Raw genomic sequence first — 25,639 nt, 5'->3', positions numbered from 1 at the left:
AATCATACATTACTTTTCCATTTCAAAACAACTTTAAAAACAAAGGAATAAAAGCTGACACGTTAATCAAAGCTTTGTCATTCAATAATATCAAGATGCTTTTTAAAGTGACGTCCTCCCAATAATAAGAGTTCACATTTCATAATAAATAAAATGATGAAATAATTTGTGGTTAAAAAAAATGAAAACGAATGTTGTAGCACACACAAAATTTTACTACACTTAAATATATTATGAAAGTTGAAGGATCTTTTTCTTGCATAAAAAGTTTGAGTGAGTTGGAACTCTTAAAAGTTAGGTTACTAGATAAAAAAAGTTATGTACATTTTATTTTGTTTCATGTAAATTATACAAATTAACTAATTATGTAAATTATACAAATTAACTAATTAAATGACATGCTTTTAACATTCTAGCATCATTGAATTTAATAAAAAAGTGAGTATTAAAAAATTAGTTGTAAGCTATACGCAATCATATACTTGACACATTATACGGTGGGTCATATTGTTTATATGGGGAGTCGTACAAGCTAGTTGTGATACTGACACATCATGCACGCCCAATAACGTTATACAAGCCGTTTGCGAGGAGCGTTCGTACAAATCATACAATTCGTATAAGTTGTTCTAATGTAGGAAGTGACGGCATGACATGGCACACCTTTAGAAGCACATACGACAAGTATGACCGTTTATCGTTCTTTGTACATCTCGTATGATGGTGATCAAGACAATGTACGCATAGTAGCACCTAAATACTACTATATTATATGCTATATTATATTATTATTATTATTATTATTATTATTATTGTTATTGTTATCCCAATATTCAAGGTTTAGAAGCACATACGACAAGTATGATCTTTTATCGTTCTTTTCAAGGTTTTTGATAGTGAAACAAACCATCATTGATTTGCCAATAATGGGGAAGGGGCACCCATATGGGTAGGGTGCATGGCTTCCAACCCACATGGTAACACCACCCCATCCTATGTGGGTAAGGTGCATGGCTTCATATTATGGCAAAGGTTTGCCACATAAAAATTGATTCATTTTTGACTATTAAAGAATTAAAATGAATTAATAAAGTTTTAGGGTACTTATGGGTAAGTGTTTCCAGTAACTTTGTGTTTTGTGGGTAATTAAGGATAAAAATGAGATGACAGTACATAATTGGCTGGTGCATGGGTAATGCCCATGAGTGCCCCTTCCCCTCTAAGAGTGGTCTAACAGCCTTAAGTAAGAGCATCTCCATTGATGAGTTTTTGTATGGTTTGAATCTTAAATGGCTCTAAGAGAGAGAGAGAGTTTGGAATTTAAATAAAATATTTAGATTGGGTGTTGCAGGGTGAAGGAGAGAGAATGTGAGTGGGTAGTTAGGATGTGTTTGTATTTTAAACCTTTAAATCATTATTGGAGATGATCTAATCAGCTTAATGGTTAGATTTAGAGTTTATATATTTTTAATCGGGTTATGCTCCAAGGTAACCTAGGTATTTATGTATTTGACCTTTTTTGTTATCTTGTTGATCCATTTTTTTATTTTTATTTTAAATTACATAATTTTTTTCATTATGCTTGTATACCATCCAATGTGTTAAAAGAAAAAAACCGTCAATTTGCTTTAGGAACAAAATTTACGGAAACAAACTAGCCACTCATGAATACTAATGAAGTTATCTTTGTCACTTGTTTTTTTTCTATCCTCGTTAGTTGTTGCTACTCAACAATTTGCCATACATATTCGCATGTCTTTTAGTCTTTCGAAAAAGAAAGACTTACAAGTTTACAAATTAATTCATAAATGAGATGTTTAAATAAGTTATAAACTTTGGGACCTATGACTTTTGTTAAACCATTTGTTATGTTGACCAATTTCTAAAAACATAATACATTGGACCACTGACTTTTTCTAACCATCAATTAACCTTTTTTCTAAAAGCATATCAATTGTTGGAAGTTGGACCAATGATCAACATCATTTTAGAATGTTCAAAACTCATGAAAGACCCATCCATTAACTTCCTTTTACTTTTTATTTTTTTAACAACTATTAGCGGTTTTTTTTTTTAAGAATGGAAGATTTACTAATTAATTTTCAGAAATGGTTGTGCTTAGGAAAAAAAAAGTGTAATAGCATGCAGCATGCTTGTGAGATTCCTAGTATCAAATAATCTAATTATAACGAGAAAATCTCCACCTTTCTTTTTGTTTTTTTAATTAGTCGACCCTTAACGACTCAGTAATCTACTAATCTCCATTCCATCCTTAGAAGGTAAACCCTCTTAACCCTGGAAAAAACCTCTTATTCATAACATTCGTCTTTTTTAAATTAAAATTCTGAATGCCTGTCTTAACTTTTTTTAGAAAGGCGATTTTCTAATTTGGAGAGCCTTGTTGCCCCATCGGCTGCCACTTGACAGTCATAATGCCGTCACAAGAGCAGAACTATATGGCGTAACATACGGTGGGACGAAAACCTGGGGGCTCCGGATCCGAACTGACAACCTCGTAACGCCTAGCTCAAATCATTCATTACCAATATCAACCCGAAATAATACAAGTGGGAACCAAAATTAGATCTTCACTCTCCACTAAAGAACCCAAAAGCTTCAACCAATGTCTTATTGGCTACTTGAGCCGGAAAATATTCTCCTTCCAAAAAAAATAATAAAAAAAAAATCTCAAGTGCTTGGACTAAATCTGAATGTTCATGCAGCGAGCAACCTGCTCTGCTTCAACCATAAATCCCAACCAAAGCCATCGTACGGTGAATCTTGAATCCTTAACACCTGCAACACGTTCACACTCGCAAAGCCCTAGTCACTTCTAACGTTAGGCGAACTTAAGAAAAATTGTACGGATTTTGTAAGGACGAAACACACCCACCCAACTTTGTGCTGTGAGTTGCTGCTGCCTCTCATTTGATCGGAAATGCAGTTTCCCACAAACCCTTTGAAGAGAAAATCAGAAACCATCATCAACAATCGCACACCGTAAGTGCTTCAGTTTATGATTATTATTATTATTTTCTGATGATTTGTGTTGGTTTTTTGTGAAGTTCAAAAGCATCGATGATACTCCCAACTAATATCACCCCCACAGAGTAAGTACTCTCTTTGATTGATTACTGGTGGATAAAATTTTATATTCATTTTGTTATTGTTGTTGAAATTAGGTACCACTTGGATGTGGAGAATATTGTCGCAAAATCTGCTTCATTATTAAAGTATCGTTTTTATCAGCCGAGCAAGGTTGACCATGTGGATCTTAAATCAAAACTGCAATCATCCCGGCTACAAGTTAATATTGCAAAGATCTTGATTTTTAATGAAAACAGTATTATATATATGATTCTCTGTTTTTTGGCCACAGTTTGAAGTGCAGCTGCTTCAGATGCAAGTTACTATGCAAACACAATACAGAGACAGTGATCAAAAACATCGGATTCTTCGAGACAGGCTGTCTGATGACCATGCTAAGATTACTTACTGCATTGATGAGTTGGGCCTTCTATGTGCTTATGAGGTCGGTAGTCTTGTTCTTATTTGTTTCTTTTTGTTACTTGAGTTTAGTTGGTATACATGATATGCTGTTTTGTAGGCTGTTAAAATTTGTATGGCGGACACCACGGAAGCCATAGAAAAATGTGGTTTCTTTCAAGAGAGCTGCTCACAGTGTTTGCATTTTCTTGAAGAAGCATTATATATTATTGAGAATGCATTACCAAATGGTATGTTATGGTACTGCTTCTTTTTGTTTTAACCTTTATGGAATAGTTAGTTTTTTTTATAGTCCTTGTAATTCAATTTATTTCTTATCTTTTCAGGCCATGAAAACATGTTTAATGGTGGATGTGAATTTGATGCGACAGTTGCAGCTGGCTATATCTCACCAAAACTATATGAACTCTTTAAACTTTTCCAGTTATTTGGGTAATTCCTCATTTCATAGTGGAGATCTGTTTACTCATATAAAAAAATACGATTATCAATTTTACTTTTGGTAATTAGTTAATTAAGATTTCACCATTTTAATAACTATTTTGAGGGTTGCATTTTCAGGGGAGCTACAAAATTATCAAGCATCATTTTGGTAGAGAAAATTACAACCGCTAAAGCTCTTGACATGATCTTGAAGAGAGTTGCTGACCTGTCTCATTTTGAAGCTTCGTATTTGACCGCTAATGCAACATCTGTTGATGAAATGCCAACAAAAATGCAAAAGGAAACACTTGAATATTTTCGTTCTGGGAAGGTACACTTATCTTGTTTCCGTGAGATGTTGCATATTGGGTGGGCTAGCCGGTCAAAATGGGTAGCTTTTGGTGCATTGTAAGCTGTGTCACGGAGATAGACAGACTTTTCTGCTCAAACTTTTTGAAATAACTTTTCAAGTGTCTTCTTGCAAAAGTCAAAAACAATTTTCCTTATAGTTCTTTCTATTTCGTGTCATAAAATTTGTGTTTTTGATCAAAGTCTTTGACAGCAAAGTGTATCTCTCTTGATGACCCTCGATTAGGTGGATCTACTGTTTGTTGCGGGTGTTATTGAGGAGGAGATTGACTTGCCGAAATGTTCGACTGTGGTTTGCTTTGATATCCCAAAAACGGTGCGTAGCAATGCTCAGTCATGGGGAAGGGTTCGTCAAAGTGGGTCCCGATTTATTTTCATGCTCGAGAGGTAATTAAAAGTTGGAAGTTTTCATAGTTTCCTTTCATATTGAATCATTCTTATCATAAATAGGGATAATGAAGAACAAAGAGGACACCTTTGTGACATCCTTGTAAGTGAGCATTCGATGAGTGACTATACTAAGAAACAAGACCCAGACGCATGTGCTGTAAAACCATGTAACTTTAAAGAAACAAAATCATCTTATGTTGAGGCAACTAGAGGAGCTTCTGTCACTACTGCTGATTCTAGTGTCAGTATCGTTCACTATGCAAGACCCCGAGCTGATGAGTATGACTAATTCTTATTAGCCTTGTTCCATATATATATATATATATTTACATTCATATAACTCGAGTCCTCTTTGTAGGTCATCATCACTTTCAAAGCAGCTTGTATGCTTGGAGGCCTCTAAAAAGCTCCATCAAATAGGTGATCATCTACCGCCTAATAATGAAATGAACAAATCTTCTAAAATAACCAAAGAACCGCCTCCTAGTGCAGGTAGGATGCGCTAGTAAATGAAACATTTTTGGCCTTTGATGGAATCTTGATTATTTATTATTATTGTTATAGGAACTACAAGAAGGAAAGAATTACATGGTACAGCACCGATTCGAGCAGCACAAATTTCACATGTAGCATTGTCGACATCAAGTTTTCCAGTTTAGTTCTTTTGCTTGAGTCGAAGCTTGATGATGATGTGGCAAGTCTTGAAATGGAGTTATACCTTGTGTCAAAGTCTGTCAATTGCAAAGTCTCTTCATCTGGGAAATTGCATCTCAACTCAGAACAGGTTTGACTAAAACTTTGTCAATTATCTTGTTTAAACTCTTGACATGTGTTTTTTGCTTTTAATGATTTGTTTTAGGTTACAAAAGGCAAGTGCTTCCAAGAGTTGTTCTTCAATGGAATATTTGGCAAGTTGTATGTCGGGTCCAAACACTTAGAAGAGCCAAGACAGTTTTTATTATCATCCGACAAGAAATTGTGGAATTCATCATACATGTACTTTGTGTTGCCACTAGAGTCGTCAGACCCGTTCAAGATCAGCTGGAAAGAGATTGATTCATGCGTATCTGCTATTGAATTCGTCAAGAAATCTCCTTTCTCAAGGGCCGAAAAGCAGAGTGTTGATTCAATCATGATAGATGCTGAAAGCACAAGTATGATTCACTTTGCTAACAGAGATGTACACAAAGATGATGATGTCACAAATGTGGTAGTCCTTGCAATTCATACCGGAAAAATATACACTATTTTTGAGGTTGCCAAAGATGAAACTGCCGACAGTCCTTTCGATGGAGACACTACTAAATTTTCATCATTCAAGGACTATTTTAAACAAAAGTATGAAATTGATCTAGTGTACCCGGGCCAAAGCATGTTGCTGCTTAAGCAAAGCCATAGGTCCCATAATCTTCTTGTGGACTTCAACGGTGAAGGTTTGTTAAGCCTTATACTGTTTTCTTATTTATAAGTTATAACAATAATTTTAATTCTCTTAGTTGCTGATTTACATTGTTGATTTTTGAAGGTATTTTACACGGAAAAAAGATAAAGGCTGGTAGTTGTAAGGTGAACACTAACAGACAGATGTGTTTTGCTCATTTACCACCTGAACTTTTGGTTATTATCGATGCAAGGGTTGATATTGTGAAATCCTTATATTTGCTACCATCATTAATGCATCGGCTCGAGTCGTTTATGTTGGCTAGCCAGCTTCGTGAAGAGATCAATAGCCAAATAAATATCCGACTCTCATTGGTTAGTACTGTTCTTTCCACACCAAAACAAAAGATAGAAACTACTTGTATTCTTTTTAATATTGTAATTATTGTCTTGTTTAGATTTTGGAGGCAATCACAACTCTTAGATGCAATGAAAGCTTTTCAATGGAGCGATTGGAGTTGCTTGGTGATTCGGTGCTCAAGTATGTGGTGAGCTGTGATCTTTATCTTCGACACCCGAGCAACGATGAAGGGCAACTGTCTGCTGACCGAACATGGCAAGTTCGCAATTCTACCTTGTATGACCTGGGAATCAACCGTCGGTTACAGGTATGCTTTGTAGGTTGTAAAATTTGCATATTTAGCTGTAGGTTTTACTGCTAACTGATACATTGACGTTGTGTGGGATTTCTTTACAGAGTTACATAAGAGAGATTCCATTTGATCCTACCCGATGGACAGCGCCAGGTCAGCTTCCGTTAAAACCCTGCCCATGTGACCATGGAGTTGAGACCATAGAGGTGCCTAATGATGCCAAATACCACACCGAGGACCCAAAAGTTTTCTCGGGAAGATGCTGCGATATGGGCCACAGGTGGTTGGTCTCAAAGACCATATCAGACTGCGTCGAGGCCCTTGTTGGGGCCTACTTTATGGGCGGTGGGCTCAATGCAGCTCTACACTTCATGAAATGGATGGGTATTGAAAGTTGTGAACTCCACCCATCATGTGTCAATGAAGCCCACAGAATTGCTTCACTTCATGCATACACCCCAAAACTTGATGTTCTTCAAAGTGTGGAGACAAAGCTCGGGTATACATTTGCGGTCAAAGGCTTGTTATTGGAAGCCATAACTCATGCATCTTATCAAGATCAAGGAGGCGGATACTCATACCAGGTGCTTTATTAATTATAGTATTAGAAGCTGGTATATGGACTTTTATTTATTTATTTATTCGTTTATTTATCCTACAGAGGTTAGAATTTCTTGGTGATTCAGCATTGGACTTGCTTATCATATGGCATCTCTTCATTGAGCACAATGACATTGATCCCGGAGAACTGACCGACTTACGGTCAGCATGTGTTAACAATGAGAACTTTTCCAATGCTGCTGTGAGAAGAAATCTTCACGGATACCTCCAGTATCGTTCGAGTGCCTTACAAACACAAATTTCAGATTATGTGAAGTTTCTTGCAACTGATTCCAGCTTGCTCCAGACGAGAAAAGCCCCAAAGGCAATTGGTGACCTGGTGGAGAGTATCGCGGGGGCAATGCTAATTGATACAAAGCTTGATCTTGTTGAAGTTTGGAGGATATTTAAGGAGTTATTATCTCCAATCGTCACACCAGACAAACTCAAGCTTCCACCTTATCGGGAGTTAATGGAGTTTTGTGACTCCAAGGGTTATTTTGTAAAAGACACGTGTAGAAGCAGTGGTGACGGTGTGATAGTGGAGTTAAGGTTGCAGCTTGAAGATGCTTTGTTGGTTGCAGATGGTGCTGGTAACAAAAGGAAGTTTGCAAGGGGCCAGGCCGCTCTTAAAATGCTAAGTCAGATTGAGGTTTGGCTTCCTTTCTATTAGCATAACCAATTAGACGATTAAATGCTACTGATATTAATGTTGCTTCATTTTATCTGATAGAAAAGAGGAATTTCAAGAATGAATCAAGGACGAGAAACGGAAGTTGGTAATAAGAACATCAAAGGAAGTGACACAAGTCAATCAAAAAATATTACTCCTTTTCATCCTCCCGCAAATGCCAATGAGGAGGAAGGATCAGCTTCTAAAACTGAAGTCCCTGGTAACAACCATCTATAATATTTGTTTTTATTTTTAAGACATTGTTTCTTTTTAATTTTTGTGTTCGTTTTATTGACAGTTTTAAAGTCGATAAACACAAAGAAGGGAGGACCAAGATCATCACTTTTTGAAGTGTGCAAGAAAATGCAGTGGCCAATTCCTACCTTTACTCCATCCGAGCAAAAGTCAAAGTTAGTAGCCATCCTTTCATTTTATTGTTTTATTCGTATTTCAAACTGAATTATGATATTATTTTGCAGAACTCTGATTGAAATTGGTGAAGGTGCTGATAAAAGAACCGCACACAACAGCTTTGAGTCCTCTATTAGTTTGACAATTCCCTTTTATGGGGTCATCGAACTAACAGGTAAGCCACGAGCAGACAAGAAGAGTTCTTTCGACTCTGCTGCTCTGCTCATGCTCTATGAGCTTGAGAAACATGGAAAAATCAAAATTGAGGACAAAAGTCACTAGTCAGCATATTCCATAGTGCAGTCAACATAAATATATATATTAGGAGATATAAAGTTATCACTTGATGGTCTTTTATTTTGTGTTGTAAAAAGGCCAAACAAGAAATTATGGTTATGCATTACTAATTTATTAGAAAGATCTTTATAATTGTAAGGACTGAAGTGTTATATATAATATACTATGTGCAAGTCAACAACTTGTACGCATTATTACTGCAGTACTTTGATTTTTCTTATTCATATACGTTAAGGGTTATGTATTAATTAAGATTTTATGAGCTTTTGTCAACTTTTGTTTCACTACATACATGATATTTATCGTGTCACTAAACAGGTCTTTAATCAGGTCGGTTGTGTAATGTGTGTTTAAATTGGATTTTGCTTGTGTTTGGAAAAAAAATGACATGATTAATTATCATGTCATGGTCGTGTCTAGCACCACAAGTAATTGTGTCTCTATCATGTCGTATTATGCCAACCCTAGATGCTAATGATATGAGATTGGACATATCATAATTCAAAATGAGAATCTAATGTCATGTTTTTTTTCAAATAAATTGATGTAACGATATGTACTTATACCAAGCTTGTATAGAACTATAGATGGGATGATACACATGATATAAGCGAACAAACACCTATATTGTTTATGCAAGGTCGTTTAGGGAAACAGAATTTTGGTTTGAGTTGACATTTAACTCCATACGTCATGGTCGGAGTTGATATTTCTTAAATCACTGAAACACAACGCATACAACGAGCGCTTAAACGTATGCATCATGCTTTAACTTTTCATTTAAGTGAGGGAGTTGAAATTCTACAAGATAAAATTATGAAATATGATGGATAAAGATAGGGTTTAAAGGCTACAACTCGACGACCTGTAAGGCATTTGTCACTACATCCGTTATAGTATTTTTCCAAGGTTTTTAAGAGTCATTTTTTTGTTAAAGAAAAAAAATGGTGGGTGACGTAGCAAAATTTTGTTGATGTTGAATGCTTGCTTGTCTTTTATGATAAAAAAAATAGCATCATTTGTCTTGCCACGAGGATTACACCCAACCACTAAGCTTATACGTGAGTATATGTACGCATTCATAAAAGATATTAATATAATGTGGAGATTTAAATGATGTCATAATATATTCTTCATTATCTTAAATGGTGTGATAATATATTCTTCATTATCTTCTTCGTTCTCTCCTAATGTAGTCTAACATATTTTACCCCAATGTTTTAAGTGAGACTAAAACCTATTTGTTTGAAGGTCATACACTTTTGTCACTGGACCAAGCCGGTTGTAAGATTTAAACATTATTGTGGGGTATAATGTAATTGCCATGACAATATATAGTTGATTAGTTGATAATGATTAATGAGTAGCAAGATTGCCATCGTAATGGTTGGGAGTTTGTGTGGCATTACATTATGGTACAAGATTAACAAATTAAACCATGAAGAGTGTACGCATTAAAACATGAGTATTTCTAACAAGGCTTGCTGTGTTATGGGTGTAAGAGTAAACTAACATTTTAGGCCTTAAGTCAAATATTTAAAGCACTATCCAAAATTTTAAATTTATGTATACATGTGGGTAAGCAAAAAAAGAAAAAAAATAATAATAAATAGTGTTTGAAGACCGAAATGATAGTTTGGTCATTTTAGAATCTATATTGTTAGTCTTAAAGATGAAATGGGAAAAGAAAATTGAACAAAAGCAATAATTAGTATTAAACTATTAATAAGAATTTACAAGATGAAATGGGAAAAGAAAATTGAACAAAAGCAAAAACTTTGATTGGTTCAAAACGAAAACTAAATCAGACGAGTATAATGTGAAAGGAAAACTACCCCATAATGACAAGTGAAGTGATGTGTATATATAGGTTGAGACGTTGAGTGACAAGTGATGAGTGATCAACATAACATGTCAATGTTACGCAAAGAAATGGGGTTGAAACGTCAATCTGTACTGTTAACCATGACTAAGAACAGCAAAACATCATGCCACAATATTTTTTTTTCTTTTTTTTTGAAAGAGCAAAATATATTTGTATTATTTAAAACCAATATACATACATCTATATATATAATTGTTTATAATTACCACAATATGGTAATTATAAATGCATTTTTGTGATTAATAACCAATAAATTGAGTATGGGCAACACATGTGTCATACATGTCCACTTATTTAAATCCTATTGGTTTATGCATTAAACCTCCTATCCTAGAAGGCAAGGGCGAATTCATATGAAAGTCGGGGGTTGCCCGGGTTACCCCTTAACTTTCTTAACGATGTGTTAGATTTTTGTTTTTTCCCTCCAATTTAGAGATAGCTTACCCCTGAACAAATATTAGGATACCTCTCAAAAGCCTTAGCCTTGAAGTTAAAAGAGGAAAAAAAATGTTTAAAAATTTTCCGGCCATAGAGCGGTGGCCGGCAAACTGTTATTGAAACATTGAAGAGGACGTACTCTATATATGAAAATGGGTTAAAGTGAGCTTTTAAAACATAAAGGCTTGACCCACCTATAACCTACCTATGAAAAGAAAACATTTTTTTCATTATTTTATTTTATTATATATCATATCATATCTTGAATTCACTATACGATTTCCAAAAGTCCTTTTGACATTCTTTCAAGGTTACCAGTTTCTTTTATTAGTATTGGTTTTGGTTTTTTATTGTTAAGTACTTTTTATTATTGAAATATGTGAATTTTTAATTATGTATGAATGTTTATTCATATGCTAGCATATATAATTAAGTAATTTAGTTAACTTTTAGATATTTAAAAATATAATGAAAAGCTATTCTTTTTAGTTTTTAATAACTTGAATTTGTTTTTTATATGCACCTGACAGAAGATATTTTATGTCTCATAAATGGTCTCTCAAAACATCTTAAAATGGTCAAGAATTATTATGAACGGCTAAGTTATTAAACAGAACAATATGAACATTGAATGAATTAAGACAAAAAAAGGTTTGATGCGATGTTGGAAGATGTATTTCTAAATTGAAATTTTTCAAGACAGATTTACGCAATTAAATGAGTGATGATTATACGAACAATGGTCTAGTTAGTGTGGTCGAAAGAAAAACATTTGATAAAGTAATAGACGACGATGTAATGACTTGACTTCAAACTTTACAAAGCCGGAAAGGAAAAATCTATTATGTATTTATAACTTTATTTACGTACGTGCATTAAGTGAATGCACGGTAAAAAAAATAGGTTACTCCTGAAATTCTCTTATAGATCCGCCACTGTAGAAGGTTACCTCATAAGATCCAATGGGTGATGTATCATGGTAACAATATAGAAAATTTCGGTTGTTTAACCAGGAAATCCTATATATATAATAATCCAATGATAAAAGTTCATAATGATCATCCTGGCGCTAGTGACCCAACAACCATGTCATGTTGATGGAATGCCAAGCTTAAACTCCAAACATGACTTAACCACTTAAAACCATGTACCATGAACATAGCCCGCATAACCCATTCATCCACCTAATGAGTCAAACAGAATGGCATTAAACCTATTGTGTGCAGATGGTAGCAATCAACTTGAATCCAATTGCCCTTTTGTAGAGATGTAAACATGTTAAATGAGTTGTAACACACAGACAGGTTGAACTTAGAGAATATATATATATAAGGAGAGGATCAAGAGAGAACTCCTCTTTAGTGAGAGAACTAGAGAACTCCAAAGTAGAGGGTTATTTTTGTAAAAATGCAATCCAAACAGGACACGGTCGTCTTCCCCCTGTGATCGTCTTCACAATATGTCATCACAAATTGATGATCCAGGTAAGATATTTGTCTGAATTGATGAGTGATTGACAATATACTACTGATTTCGAGATGATATGGTACAAATTCAATACTCAATTTCATGTTTTAGCCATTCAATTTTCAAATCTAAGAACTTGAGTTCGTCGCTGGTCAAACTTGGACTGAAATCGTCAAAATTTTAGTTATATTAATGAAATTGAAGGTTGATTTATAGTCGCTTAGTGATTCAGAGTATGGTGTATCAATTTCGTTAATCAACGTGAAGTTTTGATGACTCAATTTGGAGAATTATGAACCAATTGTGATTAGGGTTCATGCAATACTAATATTGCACATACGCATTACATCAGTATTATTGCATATATGCAATACACCATACTGTATATATGTGTCGTGCATCAATAATGCATATATGCAATAAATTAGCAATACACTCATGTTACCTATATACAGTGTAACAGTAATGCATATATGTAGTACACCATGACCGTGTATACTTGTAATACATCAATAGTGCATATATGCAATACATCAGTAACACACGTATGTTTTAATGTGTAATATGTCATGTGAGGTCAACCTTGATGTGCGTGATAATTCAATTCATGTTTTTGCAGGGGTTTCACGCATATCGGCTACAGGTGTAGACAGCCGGGGACGCTTCAAAGTCAACTCATAACCTCCGTTTAACCTTATACGCTTGTACAACACATGTGTATTACATGGCTAAATTAATTGTATTATGTATGTTTATTGATGTTTTGTGAATTTTAAACATTGTACCTTTGTACTTCATTCACAATACTTAGTTTACATGTGCTTCATGAATGCACCACATAATTCACATTTTACACAGTTCTAAACGTTGCATATTTATACCACGTATATGCTTTAAAATAGTTTATGATATATTCAACATCATGTATCATACAACAATTAACACCAACACATAAAATTACTTTAATATTCATATTCATGTCGTCATAACACGCCCGCTTCTAACAACCCAACACACAAACTCAAAAAATAATTCCATCCAAGTACCATGTATTTTAAACACGCCCATATAAACAATTACAAAAAAATGCCAACTGATTAGTATACATAAACTTCTAAAAATATGCTATTTCTTCCTACTCCCTCAGTGTTCTAAACCATGTACTCTTTTTTCCACCATCGGTTATTTTGACTTCGGTTTCTTTTTCATCACATCATCTTTTTTTTTACATCTTCATTTCTTCATGATCTTCATCACCTGCTTATAAATTAAAGACAACAATTAATATTTACAAGTAACAGATACTAGTGCATATATGTAACATAAGTTATTAATATATTAATGCAGCATACTGCATATATGTAATACATCGCTGCAATACATATAATAGGTAACCACTGTATATGCGTAATATATACACACTGCATATAGTTGCTGCATATATGTCATCAGAACTGCATATATATATGCCATATCAGTACTGCACATATGTAATGCATTAAAACCACATATACATGTTGTACATCAACACTACAAATTCATGAAATCTTGATAATATATACATGTAGTGTGATCCTAATTTGAATAGACCATACCATTTGAGGTCGTTTCTTCTTCGTCCTCATCTTCCTAGTCAGATTCGTATTCCCCATCTACCAATGCTGCCTGTTTCACTTTATGTGGTTGTTTTGACCTCATCCTGATCTTTGTGACTGTAGCATACATGTATTATTAAGACGAGTTACTTTTACCACATATGACTACAAGTTACCAGTTCAAAACAAGAAAAACAACACAATAAGTAAAACTAAGCAATATATTAGTTTAATTAACAACAATTCTAGAACGTGAATGTAAAATCTGCAAATTCAATCGCTTAAGACTATAGACACGTGCAAAATGAGATGATGGAAACATAATTACCATAAAAAGAAATAAAATCTCCTATGTTTCACCTTTTGTTTCCTTTTTCTAGATTTTTACATTATCATCAAAATTTTCAGATATATTACACATATGCAGTACAAATACCACATATATGCACTATAACTGAAAATATATAGATTAATAGGTTCAACAACAACACACACACACACACACATATATATAGTATAGTATAACAAAAAAGATGTAGTAAAGTGTGCATGGATACATTAGCACTGATACGTTTAAACGTATTGCACATATGCAATACAACAGAAAATATACAATTACATTAGCATTACTATTTTCAACGCTACGTATACGCAATATAAACTAAATATGAAGTAAAATACATAAGTTATATGCTGCATAAATCTAATGCATCAGCATTGCATATATGTAATGCATCACGGCTGCATATACAAATAGTAGTTAAGTAATACACATACGTAATACTTGAAAAATCATGTAAAATACATGAATTGATCAATATGTGCAACGTTCACAACATTAGTTTATGATCAATGTACAATTTAATGTTTTGAGGAGGGTATATTGTTATTCAATTAGATTAAAAAAAATCCAAAAACAGAGTATATCAAACAAAATAGCCTCTGTATATTATTGATTGCCTAATCAACACTGCTAATGCGTGAAATTAACAATTATAATCATTTACCTGCTAGTTTTTTTCAGATTTGAGCTTGATTTTGCAGTCGATTTGGACGAAATAGACGATTGATTGAGATAAATCGAAACCGTAGATTACTAATGGTGGTCGACATGAGTGAGAGAGAATGGGGGAAAAGAACGATTGTATTTTCTATTCCAATATAACTCTCCCTTAATAAAAAAAACTCAACACTTTTTTTTGTTTAGCCCCTTCCTTCTTTTAGCCCTTGATCTATTAAAATTAATGGTGCTAAAAGGAGTTCTCTAGTTCTTTCTTTAAGAAGAGTTATCTCTTGATCCCACCCCATACGATATTACTTCATATATGTATATAATGAAATAGTAGTGCATACAATAGTAGTACATATATGCAATAGTAGTGCATATATGTAATACAATAATACTGCACACATGTTATACAATTTACTACATGTTTGTAATGATATAGTATTAATACATGTATGAAGAAAAATTATAGTTAAGCCTTAAACAATGATTCTGCAACTACAATCTTCTAAGCATGTAATTACCAAAACGAGTCCATTCAGACATTTCATCAAACAGTTGGATGGCATACCTAATAAACGATAAATTAAGCCTATATTAGTTAAAACAAGCTCCTTTACACATATGCATTATAATTAGAAATACATGCAGCACACCCTTAGTAGGACACACTAATAACTAAAACAAGTTCCTTTACACTAATAACATTCTCATTGCAATTTTCAGATGCATTACATGATGTTCAACAATACATATGTGCATTATAACTAAAAATGATACAGTATGATACATTATTCATGTATATAAGTCTAAATGCTAATCTAGAGCAGGTTACACATCTCCTTCCCTTGTTATCTTCACAACTAGACATAATACCTTAATATGTATTGCATATGTGTATTATAACTACATAAATGGTCTAACACTTTCATCACAGTTTTCAGATGCATTACATGATGTTCAATAGTACACATGTGCAATATAACTAAAAGATATGCAGTAAGATACATCATTCATCTATTACAATTTTGTAATATTTCGCTAATCATGTAATATGCATGGACTGCTATCGATTTATGACACTAAATACACAATCGCTCATAACTTATGTCGATAGTACAAAGTAATGTTCATCTATGCTATGTCTTTCTTCAGTAAAATGGAAAAAAAGGAACACAATTGATGCTAAATACGCCTAACCGGCCAAGATAATACGTGATATCAGCTATTATGATCGTTTACCTGCTAATGTTCTTCTGATTTGTGCTTGATTTTTACATTTGAGTGTTCAATATTTGAAAACCCTAGATCTTCATTCGTCAGGAGAAATTTGCAGAGTGACGAAGAAGAAGAGGGGGGGAAACATATGAGATGATATTTGGTGTTCTTTTTTTCTTGATCCCAATATTACCCTTCATTCACTAAAACCCCTCGTCTTTTTTTCTTGATAATATTTTGGTTTTCCATTTTCTTGATTTTTAACCCTTGATTAATTAAAATTAATGGTTTTAAAAAGAGTTCTCTAGTTCTTTCTTTAAAATGAGTTCTCTGTTGATCCCACCCCTATATATATATATATATATATATATATTTCATCCTAATTTAAAACCCAAACATAACATGTTTCTTAAACGGTTAGACCACTCAAACCAAAACCTCCTGAAGGGTTTCGTGTCAGGTTTATACTCTGTTTCGGGTCACATCAACTCTAAATCAATACATCATAGAAACACATCCACATACAATAATATAAACCCACACCAATTTTACAATAAAATCAGCCCAAACCAATATTTATTATAAATCATAATCCATAACAATCAGCAAACTATTAGCCCGAAAACTCCAAGACAAGACAATTTCTTACCAAATTGTTCCTCTTGATTCCTCAAATACTCTCCTGTATCCGCTTGCCGAATAACGACAAGCCCATTCGGGTCCATCTTCCTACAATCCTGAGTGGACTTAGCGGCAATGCCGAACCCCAGCGGCACATCCGACATCGACAACACGACGACACCATCATAGGCATTAATATTATCCGTGATCCTCCCTAACCCACCTTTAATCACATCATTCCCATACAAAAACGACATCTCTGAGGTGGGTTTCAGCCACACTTTATGCTTAGCATTTGCCGCCCACAAATTCAAAGCCTGAATCGTCAAATGTAACTTTCCGCTTTTAGTAAACTTACCGATGCTTGTCCCGAGTGCGACGAGGTTGTCGCGTTTGATGTTGGTGGCACGTTTGACGAGTGACTCGGAGACGTAGTAGACTCGGTTTTTGTGAAGGCGGAAGCAGTAGCGGCCGTCGTGTGAGGGTGATTGGACTATGTTTTTGAGGTTGTTGCCGGTGAATTTGAAGAGCTTTTCGAATACTTGGGTTGTTTCGGATTCATCTAACGGTCTCATCTCCGGCGATGGGTAACGGCGGTGGGTTTTAGGGAACCCTAATTTAGGGTTTTCAGAATTTGGTTGGGTGCAAAATACAGAGAGAGAAAATAAAAATAAAAATAAAAATAAAATGAAAAAGGAGTACAAGTTGACAAGTTGTTAGTTGGTTTGGGTTGGGATAAAATTGAATCTAAAGGTGGGCTAATAAACCGGTTAACCAAATCGATCTGAAAATGAAACCGGTTTAAAACCAATTATGTAGAAACCGGTTTGAAACCGACTGAAACCTTAGGTTCGGAACCGGTTTGTATTTTTCTTCACAAAAATCAGTTAACCGAATCGAAACCGGGCAAAAACTGGTGAACAAAGAATCAAATACATCTTTTTACAAGTGCAGATGCGCACATGAATACGTTTCCTAATGAAAGTTCTTTTGCGATCATCTCCAAGTGTGTAAATTGGGTTGGGAGAGATTGAAATCGATGAACCAAACACAACCCACATATTTATATGTTAACATAAACCTAATTCAGACACTTAAAACCATATAAAACGAACACAACCGTAGTATATTTATATTATCAGGTCAAAACAGATTGACGAGTTGAACTTGGAACAAAGATATTTTTGAAAGACTGACCAGTCAACTATATTGTCACATAATACAAACTATGATCACAATAAGGTTACCTAATGATCTTTTCTGTATGCATGAGATTGTTCAACTATGTTTGGTTGATGGATTGGTGAGTTGAAATTAATGAACCCAAACATACATAGACTAGACACAATTAAAACCATGTAACCCGAACACATCCCGTATAACTCATTCATCTATTTGAGTTAAACGGGTTCACGTGTCAAAATGAGTATACAGATGGTGGCAATCAAGATGAAAACAGGCTGACATGTTGTAAAGCTGAATAGGTTAGATGCGTCATAAAACACATGGGAGTTGAACTTAAAAAATACATATATTGTATTTAATTTTATTTTTCATTCTAACTTTAAAACCCAAGCATGGCATGTTTACTAATCAGGTTAAATTAGACAACCCGAAACCTATATATTTTCATCAAGGAACATCAACCCCAAACAAATACAACATAGAAACACGTCCCATCTAATACTATAAGCCTACACCACTTTTACAATGCGACTGTAAACAGTAAACCAAAAGATGATATTACTGCGCCCAAATATAGCATTTAACAGTCTCCCTTCTGATGCATTTTTCTATTGCCTTAAAATCCAACCATAAATTAAATTAGTAAGAAATAATGACTACTAAAAAGACAAATAAAGCAACAAGAAATGTTTCATTCAAGCATACACAAAATAAACTAAAAAAGGTTATAATTGCAGTTTCACTGTCTCAACTTCAAACCAAATTTTGTTATTACAATTACAACATGCCGTCTACCTTACTTTACTAGTGTACGTGACATATGTTCTTATCAATAGGAGTGTACAACGGGTACGACCCTGCCCGACCTTGAACCAGAACTGTTTAGCTGGAAATCTCACACCCAAAACCAGACCAACTACACATGGGTCAGTCCAGGCTTTTACACGGGTTTTATGGGCCAGATTGGCGATTTTCACGGGTCTGTTGAACACCATCATCTGAAGCCTTACGCAATTTTTGTGCAGGGTTTCAGCATTACACAATTTTTGTACAGGGTTTAAAATGGCTTCGGAACCGGTTTGTTATTTTCTCCACCAAAACCGGTTCCAAACCAGTTAATCGAACCGAAACTGGCTAAAACGGGTCAAAACCCGAACCGAAACCGATCGTAACCTGGTAAGAAACCGGTTTCAACCCGAACCGAAACCGATAATAAACCGGTTTTGACTTTTGTTGACCAAACCGAACCGGTTTCAACCCAAACCGTTTTTGAGTTTTAAACCGGTTTGTGCACCTCTACTGCATGCTGGGTCAGAACAGGTTCGGGTTCAAACATGGCGATTAAAAAAAAGGTTATTTAGTTTCGGGTCAAAACAAGTTCAGGTCATATTGGTCGTGACCCATTCTGACTCGCTCTTCCTTGTGAGTTGCGAGCACTTTGTTACCTGTCCATAGGAAACCCATAACAGTATGGTATCCAGTTGATTGCAAACTCAACTAAAGAACGATGTTTATAACAATTAAATTCAAAAATGCCCCCAATTTTATCTCCTTTATAACTCAGCGCATTCTATTTTTAATGGACTAAATGCTACAAGGAACATCATTTAATTGCTTTATTGAGTGTTACTCGACTCACGCATGGCCAACCCTACTACCACTACTAAGAAAAACAAGGAGGCTCATTTTTATTTCTCATATATGCTATTTTACAGCTTTTGTTTTGTTTTGATATAAAATATCACATCTTCCTCTACTAGCCAAAGTGTAACCGGTAATGTGTGTAAAGACCCTTTAAAATAAGATATTACATATAACTTACAAAAATATAATTAAATTGATAAGAATTTGTCAATGTTCATTGACTATGCTCGAGTCAACAACTCGTACACATTATTACCATAGTGTCCAGGTACATGTTTCAGCATTTTAAAGACTCTTCGACTTCCTAAAAAGTCAACGCGTTTGATTTTCAAGAAACCACACTCCGCGGTTTCTTTGTTTGAGTACATGGACCGAAGCTTGTCCGCATGCCGAGAATCAGTGTGGATGGCTAACTCTATCTCGGATGTTGACATGTTTTCCTAAACATAACGTCAACAATAACCAAATGTTAATCTGTATGATTAATGTTTTACATAGACCAATAAAAGTTGTTACCTGATAAAATGAGTAAATATGATCTAGCAACTGTGTACATTTGAACCCCATATCGCTGAAAAACGTCCTGGAAGTGGGGCCCATCTCGCCCAACCGGTCCAGAGGAAACAATATTGTAATGAAGTGGTTACCGAAAACCAACTCACTTTTCTCCCTGCACAAATGGAAAAATAAACTAATTCGTTAAAAAAACAATGACCCCGTTGAGCCTCGGCCCGAGCCCGAGGCTCATTTTGAATCGTTACAATCTGTCTATCTTTTCACCGGTACTCCTACGTGAATCAACACAAGGTGTAAGAAAACTAGGGGTGTAACGAACTGTGCCGAGCCTGAGCCTTAGCTCGGCTCATTTAACTTATGAGAGCTTGAGCTCAACTCATTTTTCGCTCGAGCTTGGCTCATTATATATATATATATATATATATATATTCTGTTAGTAAAGTTTATATAAAAGATAATATATACTAGTTAGTTATTTTTGTCATAATTTTATATACTATAATAATTATTATATAAATTTATATTTAATATTTTTATTAAAACTTGTATAAATAACATACTCATTTAGGCTCACACAATTCAGTTCGAGCTCAATAAGCGAAAATCGGGTATTTTTAATTAAACGAGTTTATTTGTAGGCTCGAGTTAGCTTTTAGCAAGACGATCTCGAGTAACTCACAAGCAGCTTGAAGAAAACATGATGTAAAAAGTAACCTCTCAGACAATGGTCGTAAGAAATTCACAAAACACGCATCGGGTCCGTTAACACTTTCGTTTGCGTCATCCAAACTAAACGAGTCCATACAGACAGACACAGTTGATGGCGGCTCAGACATAGTCCAGTTGATTGAATCAAGAAGGATGGTTTGGGCTAACGATTTTACCGGTCTTTGACTTTGACCCACAAGCTGCAACCACAATACAAACCCGAGTTTCATTACACGCTCAGTTTCATAAAAGAAAAATAGAATACAAATGTGATTCATTATATTACCCGTCGATTCCTGACCCCCTCTTTTGCAAGTATTGTGATTCTTTCTTTCTCTTTGTCGCTTGTTTTCTTGTTATAATCGTGTTCATCCTGAGAAACATTCCCAAGCGTCATTCCTACGTGGCGTGCCAGGTCAGCGGACAAGTGGACGAGCCTTTGTGACCGAGTCTCCTTCACTGTGTTCAGAACCCACTGAGGCTGAAATGCAGCATGTACCAAACAGTTAAAAATTTAAAACATATAAACACGAAAATCATATATGCATAATATTCAACAACAGTTACCGTAACAATATTATTGGAATGACCAACATATTTTAGAACCGAAGAACCGTCACACACTACATGAGATGCATCATGACCAACTGACCATTGGTTTGTTACCATAGCACCTGCTTCGATTGCAGCTTCGACAACCTTGTTCCGCAGCTCAGCTGGAACATCCGGGTCAACATAAAAGGTTTGACCTGAAAGAACTGATCCTCTTCTTTTTTGCTCTTCTAATGAATGTAATTTTGATTTTGTGATCAAGTTACGTTGCTTTACATTTTCAAGCATGGCAATGGAAAGACAAGGATTCCCGCTACGGCTCATATATAAATTATCCTTAGCCATGTGATTGTCTCCAAAACTCTTGACACCGTATAGCGATTCGTTTAATCTTACTAAACATATGAAAATGAATAATTTTAGTTTTATTAACAAAATATTTTTTGTTAATTAGAAGTATAAGTTTTTGTACCGTTTCTTCTCACACTATCGACAAACCATCCAAGTGTAACGATGTATGCACCCGCTTTCGCTTTGTGCTTTAATACATGCTCGGATTTAAGGTTAAGGGAGCTGTATATACAAGTTAAGTGTTCAATGTAAACATTGTTATTAGTTAGAGGGGTTTAGATTTTACAATATTTGGAACAAGTATCTGAGTCATCTTGAATGAACATGCTTTAATGCAAATGTATGTTTGAAGTAATTTCGGACTCCAAGTCACAAGTCGGTGAGCTTGAGTGATCAATGTTGACAAGCTGGTCATATGTAATTATAATTGGTAATGTCTTGGCTAACAAGTTAGGCTAGTCTATATAAACCAAGATAGGTTAGACATTATAGATGGTAATGTGTGAGATGTAACCGAGTTAGGGTTCATCTAGATGCAACCAAGTTAGGGTTCATCAAGAGTCAAACCGAGTTAGAGTTTGAGAGTTTGTAATCAGTTTTTTTAGTTAGAAATTTTCTGATTAATATAAACGATAGTTATTCGCTTGATTCGTGTTTGATTATCGATCCGGGACTTGAATGTATACGGCAAAATCGACAGAAAATCACAAGATAAATATTAAATTGAAGATGGAAAAGGATATTTGAACCACCAAATGTGTACAATGAGGATGAAAATGAGGACTGAATTGACCACCCAATCTCTCGGTTGCATCCATCACTTGTTTTCTTGCTTCTGTAGGTCAACATCAACAATGAAAAAGTCAGAGATTTGGCCAGCAAGACTTTTTCTAAGCATTATGTAAGACAAGCAGATGAAGCCAAAGACCAAAGTTAATTACTAATTTATATAAATTACAACCATATAAGTTGATTATTTCATATAAACTAGCAATGAATCTACTTCATGCTGACCTCTAATTTGTCCATAAAACTAAAACGGTAGGGGTGTGCATGAAACCAACAAAACCAATTCGAAACCAAAATAAACGAACCTAAATGATTTTATGCTGTCGTAAAAACCAAACTTTCGGTTCGGTTTCGATTTTGCATGTAACTAAAACCGAAAAACCAAACCAAACATATAGATTTTCAATTTTTATATTAAATTTTAAGTATTTTGTAATAGTTTAATATATGGTTTAACCCAAATATTTTAACCCGCATGTATAATAATCGATTAATTATTACCTAACAAAAGGAAATTATGACCAAATCCATTATTTCAGGCTAATTTTTTTTTTTTTTTTTGGTCCAAAATGTTCAAGCCCAAATGGCAAAACCAAAACCGAGCTCTACCCAAACCAAAACACCGACCCATGCAAACCCCTGCATAAAACTTTTAACTTGTTTGACCATGAGCCAAAATTGTTCAAGAACATCAAAAAAATGTGTAATCTTTAGGACCATGATCATTTGAAGCTCAAATCAAAGAGATCAATGAAAAGATTCCAAATTAACAATACAATATGATTAAAGCCTTAAAGGGAGATTAACTCACTCACCTTTAGATAAACCAGTAACACAAATAACCAAACCAGAAAATGGAGCATTTGAGGTTGACGAACGTGGAGGTTGAAAATCTTTAAAAGAATTAGAACCCACTTTACAACTGATGTCAGCATACATCTTAGAACATCCCTTGGTAGTAACCACCTCCATATGATTTTGAACTCAAAACAAAACAAATGATCAAGAAAACCAATAACAAATAGTTGGTTTAAAAAGGAGAATATACTTAAAGGGGTTGGGTTTTGTGTATTCAAAATTATGAAACCAATGGGGTCAAATCTTCTGGAATATTATGCATAAAAGTGATGGTGAGCATGAGTTTTTTAAAAGCTTTTTTGATGGTGTCGGGTCTAGAAAAAGATGAATTTGGGTGGTATTTGAAGTGACGAGTGACCACTTTATAGAATCACGCCATTGAAGATTTCTTTTCTGTTTCATCGATCATGACATCTCTCTTGTTGCTACAAACTTTCAAATGACTCCCTCGCTTTAAATACAAAAATATATACTATTTAATGTAAGTTTTTATTTTTATGGTATGTATGTATTTATATAAATGGAAGTTTATAGAAATAAATATTTTATAATGTTATCAAATAAAAATTAGTTTTTTAGTTTTTGCTAATAAATGTTCATCGAATTGGCAGTTGAGGAAATGACGTGTGGATATTTAGGTACTGAATGTACCATATGCCGGTCACGTTGACAACCTAAAAATGGGTTATGTGGTATCTTTAGGTGTAATATGTACTTGAGAATTAGTTTATTGTTTTATTTTGTCAGCGTATTACTCCTAAAGATTTCAAGTAGCACGTTTCCAGAAATTCCAGTTGTTTATGTGACAGACGCATGCTATACTCGGTGTCCAAAGAAATTCATACTCTAAATTATGTATCTAGTAGATGCTTATTACATAAAATATAATAGTCAATGTTTATTTTGATGATTTTGATTAGTGTATATTTTGAGGAGTTATTTTTATTTAAACTAAAATAAATATCCCAAGTATTTTTATATGATTTAAGAATTAAATTTTCTTCTCATAACAAGATTTATGCTTTTTAGTAAATAGTAGGTATATGGAAAAAGGGCAACTCTAATGTGTGGATTTGTCGCAGGTAAATATTTGTTAGAAGACACATAAAAACACATTAAATTTGAAGAGCGATGCAAACAAGATAATGTTTTAAGTATGAAATGTTAGAAAAGTCGTTACAATTAAAGCTTGACCACATGTTCAAGATACTTAAGACTAATGAGAGGGTATAATTGCCGACAAGGTTGGTAAATTAATGTAACGCATACTGATGGGCGATGGCTTTATAAGTTTAAAAAAGGAAACAAACAAACTTTTTTTTTTCTATATTTTTTTTGAATTTTTACCAAAATGGGGTGGGTGGAAAATTTATTTATCAAAATAGTTGATTTGAAAAGTATTTACTAAAATAGGTTTTTTCTCTTTTGCATCTTTATTTAACTAATTTATTTTACCTCTTTCTTTTTTAATTTTATTATTCAGTTAAGCTATTGTTATTTTCTTTTACTTTTCTAATAACTAATTAATTATTGTCTTTCTTATTAAACGAAGATGCCAGGTTTATCGAGGTTTCATTTCTAGAAACTAAATTCTAGTTTGTTAATTTTTTTTGTTTAAGATATATCTTTATTTTTTTTTTAAATAGTCTTTTTTATTATAATGCTATTATTTTGTTATATTTAATATAAAAAAACAAAACAAGACTATTATTCTGATTTACAATAAATCTTAATTTTATAAGACAAACAAATTTATATGTTAAAAAATTTTTAAAATCTTGTACATGAGACAAATGTGATTTATGAACTAGTTACTAAATTTTTAAAACATTATCAACTTATTAGCTTCATGAACTATTGGCTTCCGTAAAGAAAAGATAAGAAAGGAGTTAAAAAGAAAAAAAAAACAAGAATTTTTAGGTCTCGAAAATTTGTATTTAACTAATAAAGTCAATCATTTGTTATCATCGCAGTAAAATATTTATGAATACTACTTATAAAGTTGACATTTTGATATTGAGATCAGTAATTAATCGACTTGGAGGGTTCGAGTTTGGCCTAACCAATATCTTTATATAGTTCTTGTGTTCTTATGTTAAATTC

At 34.0% G+C, this 25,639-nt stretch overlaps 1 protein-coding gene and 2 pseudogenes across 1 annotated transcript; 1 reads left to right on the top strand and 2 right to left on the bottom strand.

The window, feature by feature from the left end:
* The first annotated feature begins 3,078 nt into the window (after positions 1-3,078).
* Positions 3,079-8,688, top strand: LOC143617094 (endoribonuclease Dicer homolog 3-like; annotated as a pseudogene).
* An 8,226-nt stretch (positions 8,689-16,914) lies between these two features.
* LOC143617093 (uncharacterized) lies at positions 16,915-17,527 on the bottom strand (annotated as a pseudogene).
* Positions 17,528-19,957: 2,430 nt separating this feature from the next.
* LOC143617092 (uncharacterized) lies at positions 19,958-22,418 on the bottom strand. The gene is made up of 7 exons (XM_077089750.1): positions 22,375-22,418; positions 22,011-22,111; positions 21,554-21,933; positions 21,273-21,467; positions 20,993-21,186; positions 20,279-20,432; positions 19,958-20,202 (listed from the first exon to the last, which is right to left on the bottom strand). The coding sequence occupies exons 1-7, from the start codon at positions 22,416-22,418 to the stop codon at positions 19,984-19,986; spliced, it is 1,287 nt and encodes a 428-aa protein (XP_076945865.1). The 3' UTR covers positions 19,958-19,983.
* Positions 22,419-25,639: the final 3,221 nt, after the last annotated feature.

This window comes from Bidens hawaiensis, unplaced genomic scaffold (genome assembly GCF_021521415.1).
Source record: "Bidens hawaiensis isolate Kalapana, Puna unplaced genomic scaffold, B.hawaiensis_p1.1 tig00052190_1, whole genome shotgun sequence".
Taxonomy (NCBI): Eukaryota; Viridiplantae; Streptophyta; class Magnoliopsida; order Asterales; family Asteraceae; genus Bidens; species Bidens hawaiensis.
Note: the sequence above shows the minus strand (reverse complement) of the source record. Positions and strands in the feature narration are given on the sequence as shown.

Bases quoted from the DNA above. Each gene is read 5' to 3' on its own strand.
- LOC143617092 (XM_077089750.1), bottom strand. From the start codon at position 22,418: ATGAACCCTAACTCGGTTACATCTCACACATTACCATCTATAAT. The intron at 21,468-21,553 runs GTAACTGTTGTT...GCTGCATTTCAG, and splicing joins ATTCCAATAATATTGTTACG to CCTCAGTGGGTTCTGAACAC. The intron at 21,187-21,272 runs GTAATATAATGA...TTGTGGTTGCAG, and splicing joins AGGGGGTCAGGAATCGACGG to CTTGTGGGTCAAAGTCAAAG.